General features: G+C 43.6%; 1 protein-coding gene across 1 annotated transcript in view; it reads right to left on the bottom strand.

Annotated features, from left to right (window-relative positions):
* LOC307062433 (sodium/glucose cotransporter 1-like) overlaps nucleotides 1-26,354 on the bottom strand; it is a gene marked incomplete at both ends in the record, with an annotated part of 95,510 nt that overhangs the window by 51,742 nt on the left and 17,414 nt on the right. Inside the window, 4 exon segments of the mRNA XM_079718153.1 lie at nucleotides 8,258-8,309; nucleotides 8,426-8,706; nucleotides 22,337-22,513; nucleotides 24,462-24,651. Coding sequence (XP_079574279.1) covers nucleotides 8,258-8,309; nucleotides 8,426-8,706; nucleotides 22,337-22,513; nucleotides 24,462-24,651 — 700 coding nt within the window.

The raw sequence follows: 26,354 nt of genomic DNA, 5'->3' as shown, positions 1-26,354 counted from the left end.
TAAATGACACAACAGACCAGATAGATTTAATTTATATTTATAGGACATTCCATCCAAAAACAGCAGATTACACTTTCTTCTCAAGTGCACATGGAACATTCTCCAGGATAGATCACATCTTGGGTCACAAATCAAGCCTCAGTAAATTTAAGAAAACTGAAGCCATATCAAGCATCTTTTCTGACCACAACGCTATGAGATTAGAAATCAATTACAGGGAAAAAAACATAAAAAACACAAACACATGGAGGCTAAACAATACATTACTAAATAACCAAGAGATCACTGAAGAAATCAAAGAGGAAATCAAAAAATACCTAGAGATAAATGACAACGAAAACACGACAATCCAAAACCTATGGAATGCAGCAAAAGCAGTTCTAAGAGGGAAGTCTATACCAATACAATCCTACCTCAGGAAACAAGGAAAATCTCAAATAAACAATCTAACCTTACACCTAAAGGAACTGGAGAAAGAAGAACAAACAAAACCCAAAGATAGTAGAAGGAAAGAAATCATAAAGATCAGAGCAGAAATAAATGAAATAGAAACAAAGAAAACAACAGCAAAGATCAATAAAACTACAAGCTGGTTCTTTGAGAAGATAAACAAAATTGATAAACCTTTAGCGGGACTCATCAAGAAAAAGAGGGAGAGGACTCAAATCAATAAAATTAGAAATGAAAATGGAGAAGTTACAACGGACACTGCAGAAATACAAAGCATCATAAGAAACTACGACAAGCAACTCTATGCCAATAAAATGGACAACCTGGAAGAAATGGACAAATTCTTAGAAAGGTATAACCTTCCAAGACTGAACCAGGATGAAATAGAAAATATGAACAGACCAATCACAAGAAATGAAATTGAAACTGTGATTAAAAATCTTCCAACAAACAAAAGTCCAGGACCAGATGGCTTCACAGGTGAATTCTATCAAACATTTAGAGAAGAGCTAACACCCATCCTTCTCAAACTCTTCCAAAAAATTGCAGAGAAAGGAACACTCCCAAACTCATTCTACAAGGCCACCGTCACCCTGATACCAAAACCAGACAGAGATACTACAAAAAGAAAGAAAATTACAGACCAATATCACTGATGAATATAGATGCAAAAATCCTCAACAAAATACTAGCAAACAGAATCCAACAACACATTAAAAGGATCATACACCATGATCAAGTAGGATTTATCTCAGGGATGCAAGGATTCTTTAATATGTGCAAATCAATCAATGTGATACACCATATTAACAAATTGAAGAATAAAAACCATATGATCATCTCAATAGATGCAGAAAAAGCTTTTGACAAAATTCAACACTGATTTATGATAAAAACTCTCCAAAATGTGGGTACAGAGGGGACCTACCTCAACATAATAAAGCCATATATGACAAACCCACAGCAAACATTATTCTCAATGGTGAAAAACTGAAAGCATTTCCTCTAAGGTCAGGAACAAGACAAGGATGTCCACTCTCACCACTATTATTCAACATAGTTTTGGAAGTCCTAGCCATGGCAATCAGAGAAGAAAAAGAAATAAAAGGAATCCAAATTGGAAAAGAAGAAATAAAACTGTCACTGTTTGCCGATAACATGATACTATACATAGAAAATCCTAAAGATGCCACTAGAAAACTACTAGAGCTAATCGATGAACCTGGTAAAGTTGCAGGACACAAAATTAATGCACAGAAATCTCCTGCATTCCTATACACAAACAATGAAAGATCAGAAAGAGAAATTAAGGAAACAATCCCATTCACCATTGCAACAAAAAGAATAAAATACCTAGGAATAAACCTACCTAAGGAGGTAAAAGACCTGTACTCAGAAAACTATAAGTCACTGATGAAAGAAATCAAAGATGACACAAGCAGATGGAGAGATATACCATGTTTGTAGATTGGAAGAATCAATAGTGTGAAAATGACTATACTACCCAAAGCAGTCTACAGATTCAATGCAATCTCTATCAAATTACCAACGGCATTTTTTTACAAAACTAGAACAAAAAAATCTTAAAATTTGTATGGAGACACAAAAGACCCTGAATAGCCAAAGCAATCTTGAGGGGAAAAAAATGGAGCTGGAGAAATCAGACTCTCTGACTTCAGACTATACTACAAAGCTACAGTAATCAAGACAATATGGTACTGGCACAAAAACAGAAATATAGATCAATGGAACAGGATAGAAAGCCCAGAGATAAACCCACGCACCTATGGTCAACTAATCTATGACAAAGGAGGCAAGGATATACAATGGAGAAAAGAAAAGTCTCTTCAATAAGTGGTGCTGGGAAAACTGGACAGCTACATGTAAAAGAATGAAATTAGAACACTAACACCATACACAAAAATAAACTCAAAATGGATTAAAGACCTAAAAGTAAGACCAGACACTATAAAACAGAGGAAAACATAGGAAGAACACTCTTTGACATAAATCACAGCAAGATCTTTTTTGACCCACCTCCTAGAGTAATGGAAATAAAAACAAAAATAAACAAATGGGACCGAATGAAACCTAAAAGCTTTTGCACAGCAAAGGAAACTATAAACAAGACAAAAAGACAACCCTCAGAATGGGAGAAAATATTTGCAAATGAAATCAACAAAGGATTAATCTCCAAAATATATAAACAGCTCATGCTGCTCAATATTAAAACAAAAACAACCCAATCAAAAAATGGGCAGAAGACCTAAATAGACATTTCTCCAAAGAAGACATACAGATGGCCAAGAGGCAAATGAAAAGCTGCTCAACATCACTAATTATTAGAGAAGTGCAAATCAAAACTACAGTGAGATATTACCTCACAATGGTTAGAATGGGCATCATCAGAAAATCTACAAACAACAAATTCTGGAGAGGGTGTGGAGAAAAGGAAACCCTCTTGCATTGTTGGTGGGAATGTAAATTGATACAGCCACTATGGAGAACAGTATGAAGGTTCCTTAAAAAAACTAAAAATAGAATTACCATATGACCCAGCAATCCCACTACTGGGCATATACCCAGAGAAAACCATAATTCAAAAAGACACATGCACCCCAATGTTCATTGCAGCACTATTTACAATAGCCAGGTCATGGAAGCAACCTAAATGCCCATCGACAGATGACTGGATAAAGAAGATGTGGTACATATATACAATGGAACTCAGCCATAAAAAGGGTCATTTGTAGAGACGTGGATGGACCTAGAGACTGTCAGACAGAGTGAAGTAAGTCAGAAAGAGAAAAACAAATATTGTATATTAACGCATATATGTGGAATCTAGAAAAATGGTACAGATGAACTGGTTTACAAGGCAGAAATAGAGACACAGATGTAGAGAACAAACGTATGGACACCAAGGAGGGAGAGCGGGGGAAGGGTGGTGGTGGTGGGATGAACTGGGAGATTGGGATTGACATATTATACACCAACATGTATAAAATAGATAACTAATAAGAACCTAATGTATGAAAATAAATAAATAAATAAAATTCAAAAAACAAAAAAAAAAGAAGTCACATCCGACTCCCACTCTACACTGTGTGCTTCCAGAGGGCAGGACTCACTATGTCCTATCTGTGTCCCAGAACCTAGAACAATACCTTGTACTACCAGGCACCTAGTAATGGTTACTGAACTACACTGAGCTGAATGGAAGAGTTAAGGGAAGTACTAATGAAATGACTTTCCTGATTTAGCAACTTCAAATTATTTAGGGGTAAAAGACATCTAAATTAAAGTAATAAATGAATCCACACGCAGCCCCCAAACTGGACTGCACATGCAAGGCACACTCACCTGCCACCATGCTAGATTTCGGCCAGCCAGGAAGAAGTCTTCTACTGTCCCATGACTGCTTGACAATATAGCCTTAAAAAAAGGGGTGGTGTTGGTGGGGAATCCAAGAAACCAAATTGCTTCAAAGACAAAGGTCTCACAAACAGATGACCTTCACTTATGGGTAAATGTCCTTTGCAGAGATCCCATTTCCCCTTAATTCTTTTTAGGAACAGAGGTCTCTACCTGCTGAGTTAGAGGAGGGCCCACGGTCTCTCCCAGCTATCAGATCGCATGGGCCTGTCCATTTCTCTACACTAGTGTGAAAATAATATTGCTTTATTTTTTCCCCAAATAGTTAACCAGTGCATGGTTCCCAGCAGAGTCTTGGAGATGAGTGGTTCAGCGAATGCGTCAATTGACTGGGAATGGCAAAGCTGAACACCAGCCTAGCTTCTTCCGGGAGAGCAGTCATGTTGCCAAGACTATCATGTCCTCCCAGTGCGCCCAAGGGCTATCTCCTCAGGTCCCCAGCTCTGATTCCTAGACTCCAGTATGGTCAAAAGACAGTCCTGGGGATTTTCTGGATTGCCTAGGACTAGTAGGACCCACGGATGACCACTGGTTGGCAAAAAAGTGTTTCTGTGGGAGAAGTGAACTTATTACCACCATCTGGGGTATCTGCCTTATAATGGAGTCCCTTCACATCATAAAGCTTTAAACCAAAGAACAACTCTAAGTCAGACACATTAAGTTAGTCTCATTTCATCCATTCACTAAATATTTATCAAGAGCCCATTATGTTCAGAGCTGACCTTTCTTAAGGAAGGTATCAGCGGTATGTAGGGAGAGGTGCATTAGAACTTTTAAAAGGAATTTACAAAATGTTCTAAGATGAATAAAATCACTCTGTCTTCCCATTAAAGAAAGAACCAGACAGGAAGAGAGGAGGTCCTGGGAAGAGGGTGGTTATGCACATGTCCCTGCCTCCTCCTTCCTCCCTGCTCTTTCTGGAATAATCCACCAACCACAGCAGCCAGGCTGCTGGGGCAGAAGGTGCATCCACCACTTTCTCAGAGATCTTGGGGCTGAGACTGATAACAGAGGAAACAAACAAACAAACAAAAGTGTAAGGTTTTTTCCCCTTTAACATCCTGCAGGAGCCAAGGCACCAGCAACAAAGACCAAGATTCCCTGTGGGGGCTCAGCGGTCAGAAGCTGATGAAGGATTTCAGGACTCCCATCTGTGCAAACGTGGGCAATTCTGTTCAGTGAGAAAAGGGTGGTTTGCTTAAGAACCAAAAGAAAATAAAGCTAGACTCCTTTATCACATTATATACAAAAGGAAATCCCAGATGTTCTGGACATTTAAATTTTTTTTTTTTTCGCCACGCCACTCAGTTTGCAGGATCTTAGTTCCCCGACCAGGGATTGAACCCGGGCCCTCAGCAGTGAAAGCGCGGAGTCCTAACCACTGGACTATGAGGGAATTCCCTAAATATTTTTAAAAACCTATAAAATATTAGAAAAAATTTTAGAATAGTATTTGTACAATGTTGGAGTGGGTAAAAACTTTCCTAAGCAAGCCAGAAAATCTAGATGCAAAGGAAAAGAGAGACAGTAGACTTCTTCAAAGTGAAAAAAAATCAGATGACAGAGAGACAACAGTAACAGAGTCTAGACCAGTGGTTCTCGACCAGGGGTGATTTTTGCCCCACTCCTCCAAGGGACATGTGGCAATGTCTGGAGACAGTTTTGGTTGTGAAGGGGCAGGGCTTGGGGATACTTCTAAGCATCCTATAATACACAGGACAGACCTCCCACAAGGAATTATCTGGTCCCAAATGTCAGTAGTGCTGAGGCTGAGAACAACTGCTCTAGAAAATGAGAGTTTAGGAAAAACATATTAGCAACTCAAATGACAGACAAGGTGATAAAAGCAAAGTCGAACAACTCAATTCATAAATGGGCACATAAACTGGCTATTCAACAGAAGAGGAAGATCAAAGGACAACAGGCTCACAAGAAGATGGTCAATCTCATAGAAGGCTGAGTCTGGAAAGCGCAAATCAGAGCTGCAGTAACATACCACTACTCACTCATCAGCCTGGGACCCCCCACAAAAATTAAATTGGTAGTAACAAACCAGGCTGGTGAAGGCCTGGGGAAAGAAAGTGCTCATATGCTGCTTGTGAGAAATGTAAATCTCAGCAAGCTTTGGGGATTGCCATTTAGTGATATCTGCTAAAATTTCAAGTAAACACACCCTTCTAACCCAGAAATTCCAATTTCGGGAATCCATGTTACACAGCTTAAAAGCACCAACACATTAAAAACAACAGCAGCAACGAAGACCCAATGCAGCCAAAAATAAACAAACAAATAAATAAATATATTTTAAAAAATCTTATTAAAAAACAACAACCTGGCAGCAATCTAAGTGTCAATGAGTAGGGAAGAGCTGAATCACACACGTGTTTGATTATTGTGTATCTAATAAAAACATGAGCTAGGACTTCCCTGGTGGTGCAGTGGTTACGAATCCATCTGCCAATGCAGGGGACATGGGTTTGAGACCCGGTCTAGGAAGATTCCACATGCTGTGGAGCAACTAAGCCCGTGCACCACAACTACTGAGCCTGAGCTCTAGAGCCCGCAGGCCACAACTACTGAGCCCGTGTGCCACAACTACTGAAGTCCACATGCCTAGAGCCTGTGTTCCGCAACGAGAAGCCACTGAAATGAGAAGCCCGTGCACTGCAACAAAGAGTAGCCCCTGCTCACCACAACTAGAGAAAAGCCCGGGTGCAGCAACGAGGACCCAATGCAGCTATAAATAAATAAATAAATAAATAAATAAATAAATAAATTTAATTAAAACAAAAAAACATGAGTTAGATCTCTATCTATAGACCTGAAGGACTCCACATCATGTAGTAACGGAAAAAAAGAAAACTGCAGGGTAATGTGTATCATACGATCCATTTTTTGTAAAGACAAAAATGCAAAACCTTTACCTATGTGTCTGTGTAAGCACTGAGAAGGGAGGAGGGACACACAGGCCCTGGGTACCTCAGAGGGATGGGAATGGCTGAGGGAGGAACCATAACTCCTCTAGACAGTTATGCATCTCCTCACTTCTTACAGTGAGCATGCGATTAAAAACAATATACGAGTTTTAAAAAGGACCAAAGGAAAAATAACAATACAAAGAAGGAAAAAGATCAAAGCATTCTGGATAACAGCACATGTTTTATGGCTCCTAGAAGAACAGAAGGAACAGTAGGTTTCCTTTGGAAGCGGCCGATGGCTTACAGGTCCTCAGACCTTGGCCACACCTAGGCCCCAACTAGACCCGGAAGAAGGCTGGGTGGGGGCTTCCTAATTCAGTGAGAGCAGCTGGGGGAAGGATCCCAAAGTGCCCACTACTCAGAGCCCGGCCTGGGCCACCTAGAAGGATGTTTCTCATAACTGAGGCCAATTTGAAAAAAATCGTTTGTTTGAATGATCTGGATAAATATCAATACCTCCGACTTCTTTTCAGTTGGGAGAGATACAAAATTGTCTTAAGAGGATGGAGACCATATTTCCATTACTCTATCTGCCCACTCACAGCATGGTAAGCACTCAAAAGACTGTCCAGTGATCTTGCTTTGAAGGACCAGATTCTGCACAGTAAGATCCTACTTGTGACCTGGTGAAGCGCCCCGAAGTAAAGGTCACATGGGCATGAAAGCTTCAGCTGGGTGGGGGCAGCCCACAATGAACTCTCCCACTAGCTAGCGAATGGTGGCGCTGTCACCAGATATTCCTGCTTATGAAGCAGGCCGAGGAGGGGCTTCTGATGGTTAACAGCTTAGCCGAGGGGCGATACCATGACTCAGGCCAAAGCCTTCCTACGTGCCCTCGGACTTTTCACTGCCTGGCCCTGGGGAGTATAGTTACGAGACACCTTTGTGAGTGCCTACAGGTTAAGTGCTAGCGGGCAGATGGTAGTAAAGGAGACCCGGTCACCACCCTACTTAGAGAACCTTATACTAGAGTAGAATATATAAGCGCCCAATTCAAATTCAAAGTGAACACTTAGGGCCCTATATTACATGTGACCTTTGAGGTCTTGCTTGTTGGGCAGTGGTTACGCTCATGCGTCAGATCAGGCAGCTCTAGGTTCGAATCTGCACTCCATCATTCCCTTGTGGTTACTTAACCTCTTTGAACCTGTTTCCTCATCTGTAATCCACAGCCTGGTTGTGAGGATGTGACACACTTAAAGCACTCAGCACAGACCAGGCGCTTTAGTGCCTAAGGATGGGTAATTGTCACTATTGCCACCACTGTCATGACGATCGATCAGAATAACGACCCCATATTACACACGGCTTGGGTTCCAGGCGGCGGGCATCTGGCAGCCTGACCTGTTTGTTTGTGGGGTGGGGAGGGAAGATGGGCTTGGACGTGCCCTTACTCTCGGTAGGGAGCAGGTGGCACAGGGAGGGTGGAGAAGTCCCAGCTGAGGGCTGTGCAGGGGCGGGGACGAGAGGGATGCGAGGTGGGGACCAGGTGACAGGCAGGTGAGGATCGAACCCACCTGGTGTCCAGGCCTGCCCCCCCCCCCCCCCCAGGCCCCACGTACCCACAGCGCGATGCTCAGGACCAACAGGAAGTACAAAACTATCACCAGGACGTCCAGGGCACTACTGGCGGTGAAGACCTGAGCAGTCCAGGCGAAGCGGTACCAAGGGAAGTGCACGGGGGCGCGCCCGGGCGGGCGAGCGCCGCGCACTTCCGGGAAGCGGCAACGGCCTCTGTGGGGCTCCAGGGGCGCGGCCGCGGGGAACCCTGGGAACAGCCCCGGGGCAGCCTGGGAGCTCCGGGCAGGCCTCGCGCGGCCCAGTTCCCGCCTTCGGGGGGTAGCTGTACGAAGGCCGACCCTTCACCGCCAGTCCCGGCATAACGCCGTCCTTTTGGCGGCTGGAATTGCTTTGCCCTGGACGCAGAGCTGGTCGCGGGGTGGGTCTGGGTCGAGGCTACCCGGGCAGCATCAGTACCCGTGTCTTTACGAACAAACCACATGAAACCTGAGGCGGGAGAAACCAGCAATACCCCTCCTGTCTTTATTTATCATTTTGGGCATTGTGGGTTTGGGGCATTGATTTGGATTTATTAAACTATTGCATTCGAATATTATGTATCCCGAGTCCTGAGTTTCCTTGGTGCCCTCTCCCCTTAAATTTTGCGCCAAGGAAAGTGCCTCGCTTGCCTCACCCTAATCATGGCTCTGGTTGGACCAACTGGTTACAGAGGCTCCTCAGTTTTCTGCACTTTGATCTTTCATAGGTGATGTGCGAATTTTCAGTCTGGGCCAAGCCTTACTCTCCTTGGTGTGCTTCTCTGCTGAGTTGTTAGAAATCTTGGTCAATAATACTAGTACCAATAATAATAGGTAACAGTTATATAGCTCTTGCTAGGTGCCAGACCTACTTTTTTTTTTTTTTTAACTTTCCAAACTTGTTTTTTATTGATATAGTTGAACTTTACAACAGTGTCATAAAATACTATAAACAGAGCCTTCAGATAAACAAACAAAAACTAATCTAAATATATTAACCAGGGACTTCTCTGGTGGTCCAGTGGTTAAGAATTCGCCTTCCAATGCAGGGGACGCAGGTTTGATCCCTGGTCAGGGAACTAAGATCCCACATGCCGCAGGGCAACTAAGCCTGCGCGCCTCAACTACTGAGCCTGTGTGCCTCAACTAGAGAGCCTGCGTGCGGCAAACTACAGAGCCCACACACTCTGGAGCCTGCGCACCACAACTAGAGAGAAGCCCACGTGCTGCAATGAAGAGCCCACGTGCCACAACTAAGACCTGACACAGCCAGGCAAAAAAACCTTAAAAAAAAAAATTAACCAGATTAAAGCAGGCAAAAAATCCAGTGATAAACACATTAAATAATAATATGCTAATGGTGTCTAATTTACCCACTATCGGTTCTTTACATTGTCACAAAAACAGTAAACATCAATTTGAAGTTTGGTGAATGGACTTGATTCCTGATTTATATTAAGATACGATATACCCTTTGCATGTATATGTACTTTGTATGTATTAACCCGTTTGATTCTCCTAGTAAGCAGTCAGTCTGACCACAAGGCAGGAGGCTTGCAGCCGGTCAGAAGTCTATGTTCTCAGCCTGCTGAGCAGAATTCTGTGTCCTAGTTTATTTCAGTGCTGTCCAAAAGAAATATAATGTGAATCACGGATGTTATTTTTTTTCCACCTTCATTGAGATATGATTGACAAATAAAAGTTGTCTATTTAAGGTGTACAATGTAATGTTTGATACAGGTATACATTGTGAAATAATTACTATAATCAAGCTAATTGAATATCAATCACCTCAGTTGACATTTTTTTGTGTGTGTAGTGAGAACGCTTGAGATCCCTCTTAGCAAATTTCAAGTATACAATACGTTATTATTGACTATAGTCACCATGCTGCACATTAAGTCTCTAGAACTTATAACTGAAATTTGTACCCTTTGATCAGTATCTCCCCTTTTCCTCCACACCTTGGCTCCTGATAACCACCCTTCTACTCTCTGTTACTAGGAGGGTTTTTGTTTGTTCGTTTTGTCTTTTTAAGATTTCACATGTAAGTGAGATCATGCAATATTTGTCTTTCTGTGTCTGGTTTATTTCACTAAGTATAATGTCCTCCAAGTTCATCCGTGTTTTTGTAAATGGCAGGATTCCACATTTCTGCATCCATTCATCTGTCCATGAACACTTAGGTTGTTTCCATATCTTGGCTACTGTACATAATGCTGTAATAAACAAGAGGGTATAGATATAATGTTGAGATAGTGATTTTATTTTCTTTGGATATATCCCCAGAAGGGGGACTATTGGATCATAGGATAGTTCCATTTTTAATGTTTTGAGGAAACTCCATGCTGTTTTCCATAGTGGCTGCAACAATTTACAATCCAATCAACAGTGTACTGGTATTCCCCTTTCTCCACGTATTTGCTGACACGTTATCTTTTGACTTTTTTGTTAATAGCCATCCTAACAGGTGTGTGGTGGTATCTCATTGTGATTTTCATTTTCTTGGTGATTAGTGATGTTGAGCATCTTTTCATATCCCTGTTGACCATTTGTATGTCTTCTTTGGAAAAATGTCTTTTTAGGGCCTTTGCCTAATATTTAATTGGGTTGGGTTTTTTTGCTATTGAGTTGTGTGAGTTCCTTATACATTTTGGATATTAACCCCTTATCAGATATATGGTTTGCAAATATTTTCTCCCATTCTGTAGGTTGCTTTTTCATCTTGTTGATTGTTTCATTTGCTGTAAAAATTAAAAATTTCCAGTAGCCACATTAAAAAAGTAAACAGGTGGATTTAAATAATACATTTATTTTATTAATAGTTAAGCTAATATGTCCAATAAGCCAAAATATTAACATTATAATATACAATCAATGTAAAAACTGTTGGGATATTTCATATTCTTTTTTTCCACATTAAGTTTTTGAAATCTGGTATACATTTTACAGCACATCTCAATTTACATGCTAACTTTTCATTAGAAATATTTGATTTGTCTTTAGATTTAATAAAATTCACAGTTGAAAAAAATAGATTCACCTACTAAGTTGTTCTAAATATACTTGAAAGTTTTCCACTAGCTGAATATAGTACTAAAATTTAATTTTCCCTTAAGTCAATGATAAAACTAGTTCATCTTTTTAGAAGAATTGATCTGACTTTGAAGCAAAAGACTATCAGTTTCGAAATTATGTCTTTCCAAGTTAAGTAATTCACTAACTCTTGTTGTTGACTCAATATTATTAACATCGAATTCAGAGGCATGGCATAATTTGAAAAACATTTCTAAATTGATCAATATCACAAAGCATTCTTCAAATTTTTCTTGGATTTTTTTGCCACCAATTACATAACATGGCCAGTTAAAATTAAAATCTTTGACATACTGACTCATGTTAGGAGAGTTGTAAAATTATTATTATTGATTCGTATTATGAAGTTTTGATTTCAACATAAGTTCTTATACTTGGGTAGCTAGGTTACAAATAAGCTTTTTCTTTCTTTTGACTATTCAAATTTTGCTCATTCTTATATGGTATGTATTAGTGAGAAATATAAGTACAGACTGACATTTTTGGGTCTTTGATTATTGAATATTCAACAAACATTCCTTTTGTTTAAAGAAAATCTTGAATTACAGCTGACATTACAGTAATTCTTTGTAAAATTTCCCATACTTGGCCAATGAGCATTGGCAAAAGCACATCATTAAATTCATCACCTATTTCTTTCAACAGTTCCATAACATGGTGATGATTTGTATTATTTGCACATATACACTGAGTGATTTAAACAATTGTACCCATCCATGATGCTTTACATAAAGTCTGCTATAAAAACTAAGCACAAAATTTTATATGTATCACAAAATTGAATAAAGCAAGGGAAACTCCATTAAATCTGGAGTTTTAACCTGAACATAGGTAGAACAGTGTCTGTCATGATATCAATAAAAAAACTATTTTTTCCATGTTTAGCTGAAATTGTTCTTTGATAAATGTCAAAGGTTTAAAAGATCTATGCCACAAGTTCAATCTTTTAGGTCACTAATTGGCAACATTTCTTCATAGGTTTGGATGTCCTTTGATACAAAAAGTATTCAAAATATTAACTGGGTAGGGTCTCACATGACTCAAATAAAGCTAAAGAGAGATATTTGTGGGGCTTCCCTGGTGGTGCAGTGGTTGAGAGTCTGCCTGTCGATGCAGGGGACACGGGTTCGTGCCCCGGTCCGGGAAGATCCCACATGCCGCGGAGCGGCTGGGCCCGTGAGCCATGGCCGCTGAGCCTGCGCGTCCGGAGCCTGTGCTCCGCAACGGGAGAGGCCAAACAGTGAGAGGCCGCGTACCGCAAAAAAAAAAAAAAAAAAAAACGAGAGGTACTTGTGAATTGTCAAATTTCAAATCCATTCATCTTTGGTATCGTTGGAAAGACCTTGTATTCTATGGGCAATTGTTTTGAGGCTTAATTTAAAAATCTTTCACTTTTTGTAAAATATCTTTTTTATACCATTTTCCTCATAATTTTCTAACAGATTTCCACAACTGAAATAATTCCTTTTGTCATCTTTCCATCTAAGTTGTTTTTCTTTTTAGTGCAAGAATCCAAGCTGTTTTAAAGCTGGCCAAAGTTATAAACTCAAATTCTGTTAAAAGTCATTACGATTTGTTTTGGACATTTATTTCTGATTCCAGGCAACTAATTTTATAATTTTTTCTTAACCACTGAGAGCGAACATTTTTTATTATCAAATTCACCATGTAGTTGTTAAAAATTTGTCTTAATATTGTTCACTTTATTATCTTTATTTTTTACATGCCCAACAAATAGGTCTACCATACCATGATGCATAAACATTATGTCCTTTAGATGAATTGATTCTTTTGTTGTTATGAAATGACCCCTTTTGTACCTGGTAATATTCTTTGCTCTGCAGTCAATTTTTATTTTATTTATTTAATAAATTAATTAATTTTATTTTTGGCTGCATTGGGTCTTCGTTGCTGCGTGCGGGCTTTTCTCTGGTTTCAGGGAGCAGGGGCTACTCTTCATTCGGGTGCGCAGGCTTCTCAATGTGGTGGCTTCTCTTGTTGTGGAGCACAGGCTTTAGGAGCGCTGGCTTCAGTAGTTGCAGCACGCAGGCTCAGTAATTGTGGCTCGCAGGCTCTAGAGCGCAGGCTTGGTAGTTGTGGCGCACGGGCTTAGTTGCTCCGCAGCATGTGGGATCTTCCTGGACCAGGGCTTGAACCCGTGTCCCCTGCATTGGCAGGAGATTCTTAACTACTGTGTCACCAGGGAAGCCCCAATTTTTATGTTAATATAACTACTTCAGCTTTCTTTTGTTTAGTGTTAGCATGGTATACCTTTTTCTATCATTTTATTTTTAACCTATTTGTACAGTTTTATTTAAAGTATATAGATTTGTTGTAGCTAGTATATAGTTGGGTCCTGCTTTTATTTAATCATATAATCTTGACTTTTAATTAGCATGTTTAGACTACTTACATTTAATGTGAATATTAGTGTGGTGGTGTTTCAATATATCATCATGCTATTTGTTTTCTATTTTCTTTTTTTGGTCCTTTTTTGTATTAATTGATGTGTGTGTGTGCGTGTGTGTGCCTGAATGCGTGTATGTATGTGATTTCATTTCATCTCCTTCATTGGCTTATTAACTATAATGTCTTGTGTTATTTCAGTGGTTGCTTTGGGGCTTATAGTATACAACTTCAACTTAACCCAGCATACCTTCAAGTGATATTATTCCACATCACATACAACATAAGACCTTTACAATAGTATACTTCCGTCTCTCCCCTCCTAGCCTTTGCAATATTGTTGTCATATATTGTTATAAATTTTACATTTTAATTTATACATGTATTATTTCTTTTTTAAACAACTTATTATCCTTTAAAGAGATTTAGATAATTTTAAAAGTCTTTATATTTAACCATATCGTTACCATTTCTAGCTAATGGTAATGTTCCAGACACAAGTCCCTTGTCAGACATATGATTTGGAAATATTTTTCCCATTTTGTGAGTTGTCTTTTAATTCTCTTGATGGTGTCTTTGAAGCACACAAGTTTTAAATTTTGATGAAGTCCCATTCATTTATTTTTTTTCTTTTGTTGTTTGTGCTTTTGGTGTCCTATCTAAGAAACCATTGCTGAATCTAAGGTCACAAAGATTTACTTATATGTTTTGGGGGTTTTTTTGGGCTGAGCCGCATGGCTTGTGCAATCTTAGTTCCCCAACCAGGGAGTGAACCCCAGGCCACGGCAGTGAAAGCCCTGAATCCTAACCACTAGGCCACCAGGGAACTCCCATATGTTTTTTTTTTTTTTAAGAGTTATAGTTTTAGCTCTTACGTCTAGACTCTTGACATATTTTGAATTAACTTTTATATGGTATGAGGTAGGGGGTCTGACTTAATTCTTTTGCATGTAGATATACAGTTTTCCCACCACCATTTGTTGAAAAGACTATTTTTCCCCATTGTATGGGCTTGGCTTCCTTATAAAAAATCAACTGACCATAGAAATACAGGTTTATTTCTGGACTCTTTATTGTGTTCCATTGATTTGTACATCTATACATCTGTACATCTATCCTCTGTCTTGATTATGGTTGCTTTGTAGTAAGTTTTAAAACGGGGAACTTTGGGGCTTCCCTGGTGGCGCAGTAGTTGAGAGTCCACCTGCCGATGCAAGGGACACGGGTTCGTGCCCCAGTCTGGGAGGATCCCACATGCCACGGAGTGGCTGGGCCCGTGAGCCGTGGCCACTGAGCCTGCGCGTCCAGAGCCTGTGCTCCGCAATGGGAGAGGCCACAGCAGTGAGAGGCCCGTGTACCGCAAAAAAATAAATAAATAAATAAATAAATAAATAAAACGGGGAACTTTGAGTGCTTCAACTTTGGTTTTTATTTCCCAAGATTGTTTTGGCTACTCTGGGTCCTTTGAGGTTCCATATTATTTTTAGGATCAGCGTGATAATTTTGCAGAGAAGCCAGTTGGGATTCTTATAAGGATTGGGTTGAATCTGCAGACCACTTTGGAGAGTATTCTCATTTTATCAGTATTAAGTCTTCCAATCCATGAACAGAAGATATATCTCCATTTATTTAGATCTTCTTTAATTTCTTTCCACAGTCTTAGTCATTTTCAGAATACAAGTCTTGCACTACATTTGTTAAATTTATTTCTAAGTATTCTACTCCTATTGATGTTATTGTAAATGGGATTATTTTTTAGTCTCATTTTTGGATAGTTCATTGCTAGCGTATAGAAATACAATTGAATTTTTTCCCCAGCTTTATGGAGATATAAGTGACAAATTAAAATTATATATATTTAAGCTACACAACATGGTGTTTTGATATACATATACATTGTGAAATGATTACCACAATCAAGCCAATTAATCTATCCATCACCTCACATACTTATACATTTTTGTGATAAGAACATTTAAGATCTGTTCTTTTAGCAAATTTCAAGTATACAATGTAGTATTACTAACTACAGCCGTCATTCTATACATTAGATCACCAGAACTCATTCATCCTGAATAACTGAAACTTTGTACCCATTTGTGCCCTCACAAATGGTTTTTGTATATTGATCTTGGATCCTGCAACCTTGCTGAATGTGTTCATTAGCTCTAGTCGTGTTTTTGTTTATTCCTTAGGATTTTCTATGTATAAGGTCACATCATCTTCCCTTTCAATCTGGATGCCTTTTATTTCGTTTTGTGGCCTGATTGCCCTCACCAGAACCTCTCTTCCTGACCATAGCCATCTGATAAGCTTCATAAATTGCAGCTGATTGCTCTATCATCTCAACAATGTCCTGGGGCATCAATTGCTTCACAGACTGGTCCAATTAAATCTGGGCTCTTTTGCAGGGATTGTTTTTGAGGTCAGTGTTTGAGATTTGTTCTAATCCCTTTTTAGTTGTCCCTTTTCCTGATTCTCTCTGGTAAATTAGTGGCCTGTGATTCAGCTTATATCTAAAGACACCACTAGTCTCCTTTTAATTGTTTTCACCACAAGCTCAATAGTTTTGAATTTTCTCACAGCCTGTTGCAAATAAAGTTAGCTCATTTATGGAAGGGCTTAGAGCACTTTATTTTGTCTCACCTCTCTCCCTGGAAAAAAATCTCTGAGCCACAACTCTGGGTGTCTTCTCTCTGAATGACAACCCTGTTTTAGGATCTGGCAGTCATCAGGGCAACTTTGATCTTCTTGGCTTACTTCTTCCAGCATGGAATCCCCACTTTACAAATGAGCTGGGCGAGGCTGATGGGTGTCCCAGTGTTTTCATTGTGCTGCCTCCAAGGCAGAGCCTCTGTGTCACAAACCATACTCACCTGGAATTTAGCCACTGCAACAGGTAGCTGGGGTGTGGTGGGGGGATGAAAAATACTGAAGACTGCTCCTCTCAGGAAGATGCCACCTTGACCTGGAGCTGGGTGGGGAGGGTGCCATGTGGTCTTTCTGTATCTACATGGAGTAGAGGTGCCTTCATGGTGGGCTGGGAGGGGGGAGGAAGGAAACAGGTCATGGGTGAAATGCTACAGACTCTCACTGCTCTTGCCAAGTTTTAGTAGACTTCTTGAATAAATATTTCATTTTTTCTATGCCCTTAGGCTCATTTCCAGAGACACTGAATTTATAGAAACTTTAAATATATATAAATAATATATTATTTCTTAAAATTTATACATATAAATTTAAAATATGTATAAATAATAGACATAAATAAATGTATGTATATATTATTATAAATATGTAACTATAAACATATAGTTATGCATTATGTAAATATATAATTATAAACATAAATAAATTTATATATTATAAACATGTAACTATAAACATATAAATATATTTGTATATTGTAAATATGTAATTCTAAATATATAAATAAATACATTTAAATATTATAATAAATATATAAATTAAAAAATAACTTTCACCACTTCTGCTGGGGGTGGTTCTATGGAGCTCTTCCTGTTGCTGTTCCAGAAGTGGGACTGTCCCCCTCCCAAACTGGTTTTTGAAACTCTAGAAGTGGACACACAGCAGATGCTTACAGAACTCACTGCAGGAAGACTTGAGGAGAGATGCCCCCAGTGAGTCAAACCTAGCTTCTTTTTTAATTAATTTTTTTTTTGCCTGGTCACATATTAGTTCATAGACTAAAACTCCTGTTACCTTGAATTCTAACTTTCTGAGCCCTTTGGGGTAAAGAGCACTGGTAACCTCAGGCCACCTCCCATCCCCACCTCCCGCTTCTCTCTGGAAGGTGTCTTCATCTTGGTTTCCACTTTCAGATCAGTGACAGCAACTGTTTGGAAATGACCTCTGTTTCTCGACCACCTTTTGGTGCTGTGTTGTGTCAATCAGGGTCGAGTCAGGACGCAAACCACACCAGTTATTTGAAGCAGAAATGTTTACTATAAAGAGTAGATAACTCGGGACTTCCCTGGTGGCGCAGTGGTTAAGAATCCGCCTGTCAATGCAGGGGACACGGGTTTGAGCCTGGGTCTGGGAAGATCCCACTTGCAGCAGAGCAACTAAGCCCGAGCACCACAACTACTGAGCCTGAGCTCTAGACCCCGCAAGCCACAACTACTGAGCTTGCGTGCCACAACTACTGAAGACCGTGCACCTACCTAGAGTCTGTGTTCCTCAACAAGAGAAGTCACCGCAATGAGAAGCCCCCACTCGCCACAACTAGAGAAAGTCTGCGTGCAGCTACGAAGACCCAACGCAGCCAAAAGAAAGAAAAAAAACAGTAGATAACTCATGAAAAGGGTAACGGAGGACTGAGAGGCTCACTCATGTCCTACCTGCCACCTCTAGGCAGAGGGAGGCTGGACAGTGAAGGGAAGGGACTCACACAGGCTGAGACTCAGACCTTTCCCAAGAGGGTGTGACTTTGCAGCGACGTGCAGCCTGCCAGAGGCAAAGCCACGTGCCACAGGACGTGGCCAGAGGTGGGCCTTGGAAGTGCCACCACTATGGAGGGCATGGGGGGGTGCTGCCCAGGTCTGCAGGGTCAGCGCCCCCCCGGGTGGGGAGACTTGGTCTGAGGACACAGGCAGGAGCTGGTCTGCAGAAATGGCAGTTGGGAATTTCTGTTTGAATTAATAAACTTTCCCCCCATTGCCCCTCCAGGGATCTGGAAAATGGAGGCCTGGGCTAAACAGAAGCTTTCTAGAAGAATACACTATTGCAGGGATTCAAAGACAAACCTCTGGTGGTCAGAAATCTGTGGGGTATTGAGGTGGATTAGCGTAATGGTTTTGCTATTGTTACGGAACCAGGTTTTGTTGTTGTTGTTTTTTGTTTTCCCAAAGTGCAGCAGGCCAAAACGCTTAAACAACCAGAGGTTTGCAGCAAAGAGAGGGTTTATCCTTAAAGGCAGCCAATGAGGAGACCAGAGAACACTCTCAAATCTGCCTCCCTGAAAGCAAGGGGCTGGGTGTTTACAGGATGGAGAATCAGGCAGCACGGCAGTGCGGTCTGAGGCGTGGTGAGGGGAAATGATTGGAAAAAGGAGCAGGGACTGTGGTTCTGCGCAGGTGTAACCAACTCCCGGCCTCTGCACGCTCACAGCACGATCTGGGGGCGGACTTCTTACGGAGCGGACCCTCGCGCATGCCCAGTGGGAGGGTCAGGGGTCCCATCCAGTTTTAGCCAGCTCAGCTCCAACTAGATGCAGCTGACTCTGAGTTTCTAGAAAACAACCAGGGCAGATATTTTATCTTTTGGGCTACGTGCTTGGAGGACATACAAGTCTTAAAACGGCCTTGATTAGTGACGGCAGGTGGAATGGATTTGACTAATCATGACCCACAGTTTCACTATCTCAGGGGCTGCCCTCATCCCCCACCTATCCTACCGTGGGTGGGGGCATAGGTGCTGAGATCTGGGATATACTTACGCTAAACAGTCGGTCAGGGTTGCTGAGCAAACCCGGGGCCATCCTCACACCAATCACTGGCTCCTGTGCTCAGTAAAAGGGAAGGAAAGCTGGAAAACAGGGCAGCGGTTTCTGGCCGCTGTGGCCTTGCGCGTTCCTCCAGCACCCTCTGCTGGCAGATTCCGGCATTGCAACCGCTGGCCAAACCTCGGCGTCCGGATCTCACCCTCTCCCCAAAATGAGGGACACCTGCTCCCAGGAGTCATTGTATCCACAGCCAACTGTGTTAATTCCTCTTGAAACTCAGTCACAGTTCCACTGAATATTCTGAGGACCTCCAACAACTCCTACATAAAGTAGTACTGAGAAGAAAACGTGTTTGATAAATACAAATACACACACAATAAGGAGCAAAGAAAAAAGACGCAAAGTCACCGCCGTTCTCCTTTTTTTCATCGGTCATGAATAGGGTTGCCAGATAAGATACAGGATGCCTGGACAGTGAGTAATTTTTTAGTATAAGTATGTTCCAAATATTGTGGGGTACATACTTATACTGAAACTATTATTCGTTGTTTTTCTGAAATTCAAGCCTAATCTACCTTCGTTTTTACAAGTTTTGAGCGGCAGCCCCTGCAGCCTGGATGGGATTGGGCGGTCTCTGGCGCCATCTAGCGTTGAAAGGTCTCAGCCTGGTGTTTTGGGGTAGCTGGGAGGTGTTTTATTTGTGATGTGTGACCAGGTGAGTATGATCCTCCTTTACAAGGAAGCACATTTGGAGCTTATTAGCTGAGGGTCAGAGCAATCAGCCTGCATCGTGCGCACAGGCATCCTGGGGAAAATGTCACGAAGATATCACCTAGACCTGGAGCTGGGTGGGGAGGGTGCCCTGTGTTCATTCTGCACCTACTTGGATTGGAGGTGCCGTCGTGTTGGGCTGCGAGGGGGAGGAAACAGGTCATAGGTGAAATGTTACAGACTCTCACCGCTCTTGCCAAGTTTTAGTAGACTTTCTTGAACAAATATTACATTTTTTTGTATGCCCTTAGGTCTCTTTGCAGAGACTTTAAATATATATAGAGAGACTTTAATGATATTTAAAGACTTTAAATATTTATATGTAAAGACTATGTGGGCTTCCTTGGTGGCGCAGTGGTTAAGAATCTGCCTGTCAATTCAGGGGACACGGGTTCGAGCCCCAGTCCGGGAAGATCCCACATGCCGCAGAACAGCTAAGCCCATGCGTCACACTACTGAGCCTGTGCTCTAGAGCCTGCGAGCGCCACAACTACTGAAGCCCGCGTGCCTAGAGCCTGTGCTCCGCAGCAAGAGAAGCCACCGCAATGAGAAACCCACGCACCGCAACAGAGTAGCCCCCACTCTCAGCAACCAGAGAAAACCCACGTGCAGCAGCGAAGACCCAATGCAGCCAAAAATTAAATAAGTGAATAAATAAATAAATTTATAAAAAAGACTATATTATTTTTTAAATATATACATAAATTTAAAATACATAAATTTAAAATTATGTATTATTAAAATACATAAATTTAAAAATTTAAATTAATATATAAAACAGATATATGCATATATTATAAATACACAATTATAAACATATAATATCTTTATGTATTATCATAAATACATAATTATAACAAACATAATAAATATTTATAAATATAAATAAATTTATATTTATAAATATTTATTAGAAATATAAATATATATCTAAACATCGATATATTGTATATTATAAATATATAATTATAAACATATAAATAAATACATTTAAATGTTATTATAAATATAGAAATTTAAAAAATAATTTCACCCCTTTGGCTGGGGTGTGGGTCTGTGGAACTCTTCGTGTTGCTGTTCCAGAAGTGGAACTCTCCCCCATCCCGAACTGGCTTTTGAAATGACTGGGAAAGAAATGAAATGTATAAGAATTGGGAAGATAGCAGCAAAACTATCATTCTTCACAGATGATAAGTTTAAGTATGTAGCAAGTCCCACAGAATGTAGATAAATTAACAGAATCTATAAAAAATTGTAGCAAATTTAGCAGGTCCAATTTCAAATACAGAAACTTACTGTATCTCTATATAACAGCAAATGAATAGAGAATAACATTTAAGAAGGATACATTTTACAGTTGCATTAAAAATATCAGTTTATAGAGAACAGACTTGTGGTTGCCAAGGGGGAGGGTAAGTAGGGGAGGGAGGAAATGGGAGTTTGGGATTAGCAGAGGCAAACTAGTATATATAGCATGGATAAACAACAAGGTCCTACTGTACAGCACAGAGAACTATATTCAATATCCTGTGACAAACCATAATGGAAAAGAATAAGAAAAAGTATATGTACTGAGTCACTTTGCTGTACAGAAGAAATTAACACAATGTTCTAAATCAACTACACTTCAATAAAATCTCAAAAAACTTTATATAAGTTTACTAGGGATGAATCTAAAGAGATGCCCAAGTCATTTGTTTATGGGGAAAATTCTACATACAACTTCATTGAGAATTATTAAAACCTGTTAATGGGAGAGAGAGAGAGGATATTCATGGATTGAAAGATTCAATGTGGTAAAGATGCCAGTTTCCCCCAAACTGATTGGCAAATTCCCCCAGAACTGGTTCAAGGTGCAGAATTCCTGTACCTTTTTTAGAGAGCAGAAGCCAAAGAGCCGATTCTAATTAAGAGACGCTCAGATCCTCTTGACAGAGAGGAGCGCTCTCCTTCGTCCTGGCCATCTGGGCAGTTTCAAGGTCATGGCCAGAAGGACTTGGTTCCCTGCGTCGACCACTCAGAATTCTCCCTCTCTGTCTGAAGAGGCGACCTGGGTGGGGGTCCCCTCATGGGCACACCCGTCCCAGCTTCAGCCCAGAGAGTAGGGACCGGGAGGGGCTCCCTTGCCCTGCGGGTGTCGCCCTGCCCCGCCTCCTCTAACCTGAGCCCTCCCGCCCGGCTCCGGGGCCTGCCCCCACCTCCTCGGCCGCCAGGGGTCGCTGTCCCCTCGTTGGTAGCACAGGGGGACCCACAGTGGCCACCCAGAGGAAGGGGCCCCAGATGGCGGGGCTCAGGGACCTGCGAGTGACTCCCGTGGACCTCGCCCGGGTTCTCACTTAACCCCGTGGGGGAGGTGCACCGCTGGGGACAACGTCCTGGGGCCACAATCCAAGCAGGGGTGCAGATGCAGGACCAGACTTGGCTGTCCCTGGGGCTGTGAGTCCGGCTGCCACAGGTCGCAGACGCCGTGTCCCCGCAGCTCCAGGTGGGCGTGTGCCCTCCAGGAGTGCTGACCGCGCACCAGGGATACACAGGGCTCCCTGGGCCGTGTCTGTGAGGGGAGGATCGAACTGCCCAATGTCCATCGGCGCAGACCGGCCGGCATCTGCCGTGTCCACACACTAAGCCATCTGGCTCCCCCTGCTTGACTGGTTGGATCGCAGTCCCAGACGTGTATGTGCAGGAAGTTAGAAGGAGCAGGTATGGTGGCATGATATAGTCCAGGTACCTTTGAAAACGTGGACAAATTTTAAGGTGCTCAGACTGCTCTGCAAGCACCCGAGGACCCTGCCTCCTCCCCTGTCCCCTTCCTTGGATCAGGCCACACTGACTTCCTTGCTGTTCCTGCAACAGACACATCTGACCCCAGGGCCTTTGCACTTGCTGTCCCTTCTGCCAGGACCACTCCTCCCCAGGCACCTCCCAGGGTTCCCCTCCTTCATTCAGGGATGGCCTCTCCTGACCATCCCCCTAAATCAACCACTGTCACCACAACCCCCTCCTTTCCTAAAGAGCTTGTCACACCTCATATTATAGTAAATACAATGTGTTTGTCTGGCCTGCCTCACCCACTGGGACTTTGCTCCAGGACTTGGTCTCTCAGGCCCCTGCTGCGTCTGCAGGGCCCAAGGCAGCGCTGGGCTTTGGAGCTGATCAGGGGCTATGGGTGGAGTGGATGGTGCTTGTTTCTTCTGGGGAATGAGGGACAACGGGCCTGGGGGACAAGGGGACCCGGCATGACCAGTTTCCTTCTCTTGGGAGAAGATCTGAGCTAGTGGACCACAGGTTAGCATTTCTTGTTTCTGTGTGGTGCGTGTGGCGCGTCTGTGTCAGTGTTCTTGGCATTTTGGGGTTTCTGTGAAGTCCAGCCCCCTCCCCTTCCGACATCCCATCCCATCAGCACCGATGAGGCCCATCTTGGGGACTCTCTGGTCTGGAGATTCCTCTCCCCATGGTGTCTTTTCCCTCCTGGGGGTCCATGCATCTGTGCATGTGAGGGGAGTGGGAGTACAAGACCCCCAGCTCCGCTGCCCCAGAGGGTCCAGCCTCTGGGCTCTGGCAGGGCCTTGGGAGCTGGAATGAGCTGGAATCTGGGTCGGGGGCCAGGGCTCCACCGCTTACCTGCTGTGTGGCCTTGCCCGGGTCACATCCCCCACCCTGTGAAAGGAGAGAACGATCTTCTCAGACTTGTGCATCCGGGATTTCTAATGAACCATCCTGGGTCTTTGCAGGTGTGATTGCGACCTTTCAGAGAAATGACAACAGTGGCCAATAGAGGGCACTGTCGGCTGGAGCCTCTGTGTGCACACCTGTGTGAGCGTGTGTGCATATGTGTGAGCGTGTGTGCGTATGTGTGCGCACCTGTAGGGGGGTGTGTGCATGTGTGTGTATGCCTATGTCGGGGTGGCACGGTATGGGGACATGAGTATGTGACCAGGAATGCAGCCCGGACAACTCCATGTGGCCCATGAGCACAGTCAGGTGACGATGGTGACATCTCTGTGTGGGTGACACCCTCCATGCGATGCATGGTGACAGCCTGGCTGGGCTCCCAAACTCGGCCGTCCTGCCCCCAGGTCAGCTCCTCACAGGCCCAGCTCCAGGCCCCAGCCATGGACTGAGGTCCCCAGGCTGGGGGAGAGCTGGGCTGGGGCCTGGCCCGTCAGAAGGGACCCTGGTCTGGGGGCTCAGTCTGCTCCCTGAGGCCTGGAAGTCCTCTCTTCTCTGACACTGCGTACCCACCCATTCATGATAAATAAGCACTGGACACCGTGCCTGTGGCCCCCTCATGTGCTGTCTGCTCAGGGTGGGACTGAGACTCACCTATGGGGATGTCACACAGGGGTTGCCTCTGAGCCTGGATGGTGGCTGGGGGTGTGGGTGGGACCCCAAAGGCCCAGAGGAAGAAGACAGGCACTAGGCCTGCAGGAGCCAAGCCAGGCTGGGGCCCGTTGATCAGAGAGGAGCCTGGCTGGGAGGCCTGGCCGGGAGAGTGCTGGCCCTGTGGCCTTGACTGCAGAACCCAAGGGCTCCTCAGCTCACAATGGCCAATGCTGAGTCTTGGGGTGCAGGTCGTGGGGCTGGAGCCTGGCTGAGCAGAGGGGGCCCCTCAGGGCCAAGGGCGTGTGAACATCATGGGTGTGGTGGGGGAGAGCACTGAGCCTTGAGTCCAGCAGCTGGGCTCACAGTGTGACCCAGGCAAGTCCTTTGCCCCCTGTGGGCCCGGTTTCTCCTGTGAAAGCTGAGTGGGTGGGACCCAATCTCTAAGACCCCTTCCAGGTTCCCCAGTAACCTTCACCCCCTCTGGCTCCTGGGGCAGCCGGGCTGGGCAGCCGGGACCCCTAATGGGCCCGACACCCCAGACTCTTGAAATCAGGGCCAGGGAGATGGGGAATCAGGCCCTGCTGTTGAAGACGCTGGGGCTGGGGACCTCCCCTCCAACGCTCCCCCATCAAGGGCAAGCTGGGGGTCTCTGGCCTCAGAAGCTGAGGGACCAGACGTTATTTGGGGCAGAGGGGCCAGACCCCTTCCTTTGGCTCTGACTGTGGAGACCACCGACAGGGCCTTCCCACAGCTCCAACTGTGCAGACTCCACAGACCCCAGCCCACAGCCCCCCACCCCCAGCATTCACACACTCCCCACGCCCACAAACCCCAGAGCAGTGGGGAGCTGAGCTCAAGGCCCTGCGCCTTCTCTTCTCACTGGGGGCTCCGTGCTGCCAGGGAGACACACAGGGCAACCGTGGTTGGAGGGGAGGGGTCCAAAGACTCCCTGAGAATGGGGCTTCTGGCTGGTTCAGGCCAGCTTGTGGTGGGTGCTTTAAAGAGCTGGGAAGAGGCCTCGGGGCCCCTGTCTGCGTTCCGCCTCAGAGCAGAGCAGGGGTCGGGTGGGACAGGTGGGGGGGCAGTGTCCTTGGGCCCCTCTCTGTCCACGCCTGTGCCATCCCTTCCCTACGATCCAGGGGTCCTCCCGGGCTCTGAGGGGTGGGGGACAATGTGTGCTGCCTTTCTGGAAGTCGTTCTGGAAGGAGCTCTCAAAGCCTTAGACGGGCATGACTTTGATCCCTGTGGGGAGGGTCAACCCGAAGTCAGTGGTGGAATCCCTGCCCAGGGATGGAGGCCGGGGCATTGGCTGCATCCTGTGCGGGACAGTAGTGCCCGGAGGGACCCACTGAGTGTCATGAGAGCCGCAGGTTCACAAGCGTGATGCACGCCCAGGTTACCACACATGCGTGGGTGTGCTGTTCAGTGACAAAAGGAAAATATCTACCCATCCATCTCCTCTCCTCTCTTTGTCATCTATGTATCTGTCAATCTATTATCATCTTTCATCTATGTATCTATGTATCTATCATCTATCTATCCATCATCTATCTATCATCTATCATTGATCTGTTGTCTGTGTGGAATGTGAGGTCCAGTCTGGAAGGACACACACCAGGTACAACCAACGTGATCTTCAGGCTGTGCTGGAAACTTCCCATCTCTATACCTTATTTCCTATTTTATTTGTAAAGAATCTTTGTATATCTTTTTATAATCAGGAAAAAATTCAGCTGTCTCCATTTTTTAAAACAAAACAAGTAGAAACAATGCATTGGACAATGACAGGCCCTGGAGAACCCCTCCCTCCGACCTCAGTGTTGGTGGTCCTACTCCAGGGGCAGATCTGCCCAGTGGTGGCCAGCCAGGCGCACAGCTGGGTGGGGGCCCCTC

Source organism: Hyperoodon ampullatus (genome assembly GCF_949752795.1).
Source record: "Hyperoodon ampullatus genome assembly, chromosome: 13".
NCBI classification, from domain to species: domain Eukaryota; kingdom Metazoa; phylum Chordata; class Mammalia; order Artiodactyla; family Ziphiidae; genus Hyperoodon; species Hyperoodon ampullatus.
The sequence above is the reverse complement of the archived record's forward strand: the minus strand, read 5'-3'. Positions and strand labels throughout refer to the sequence as shown.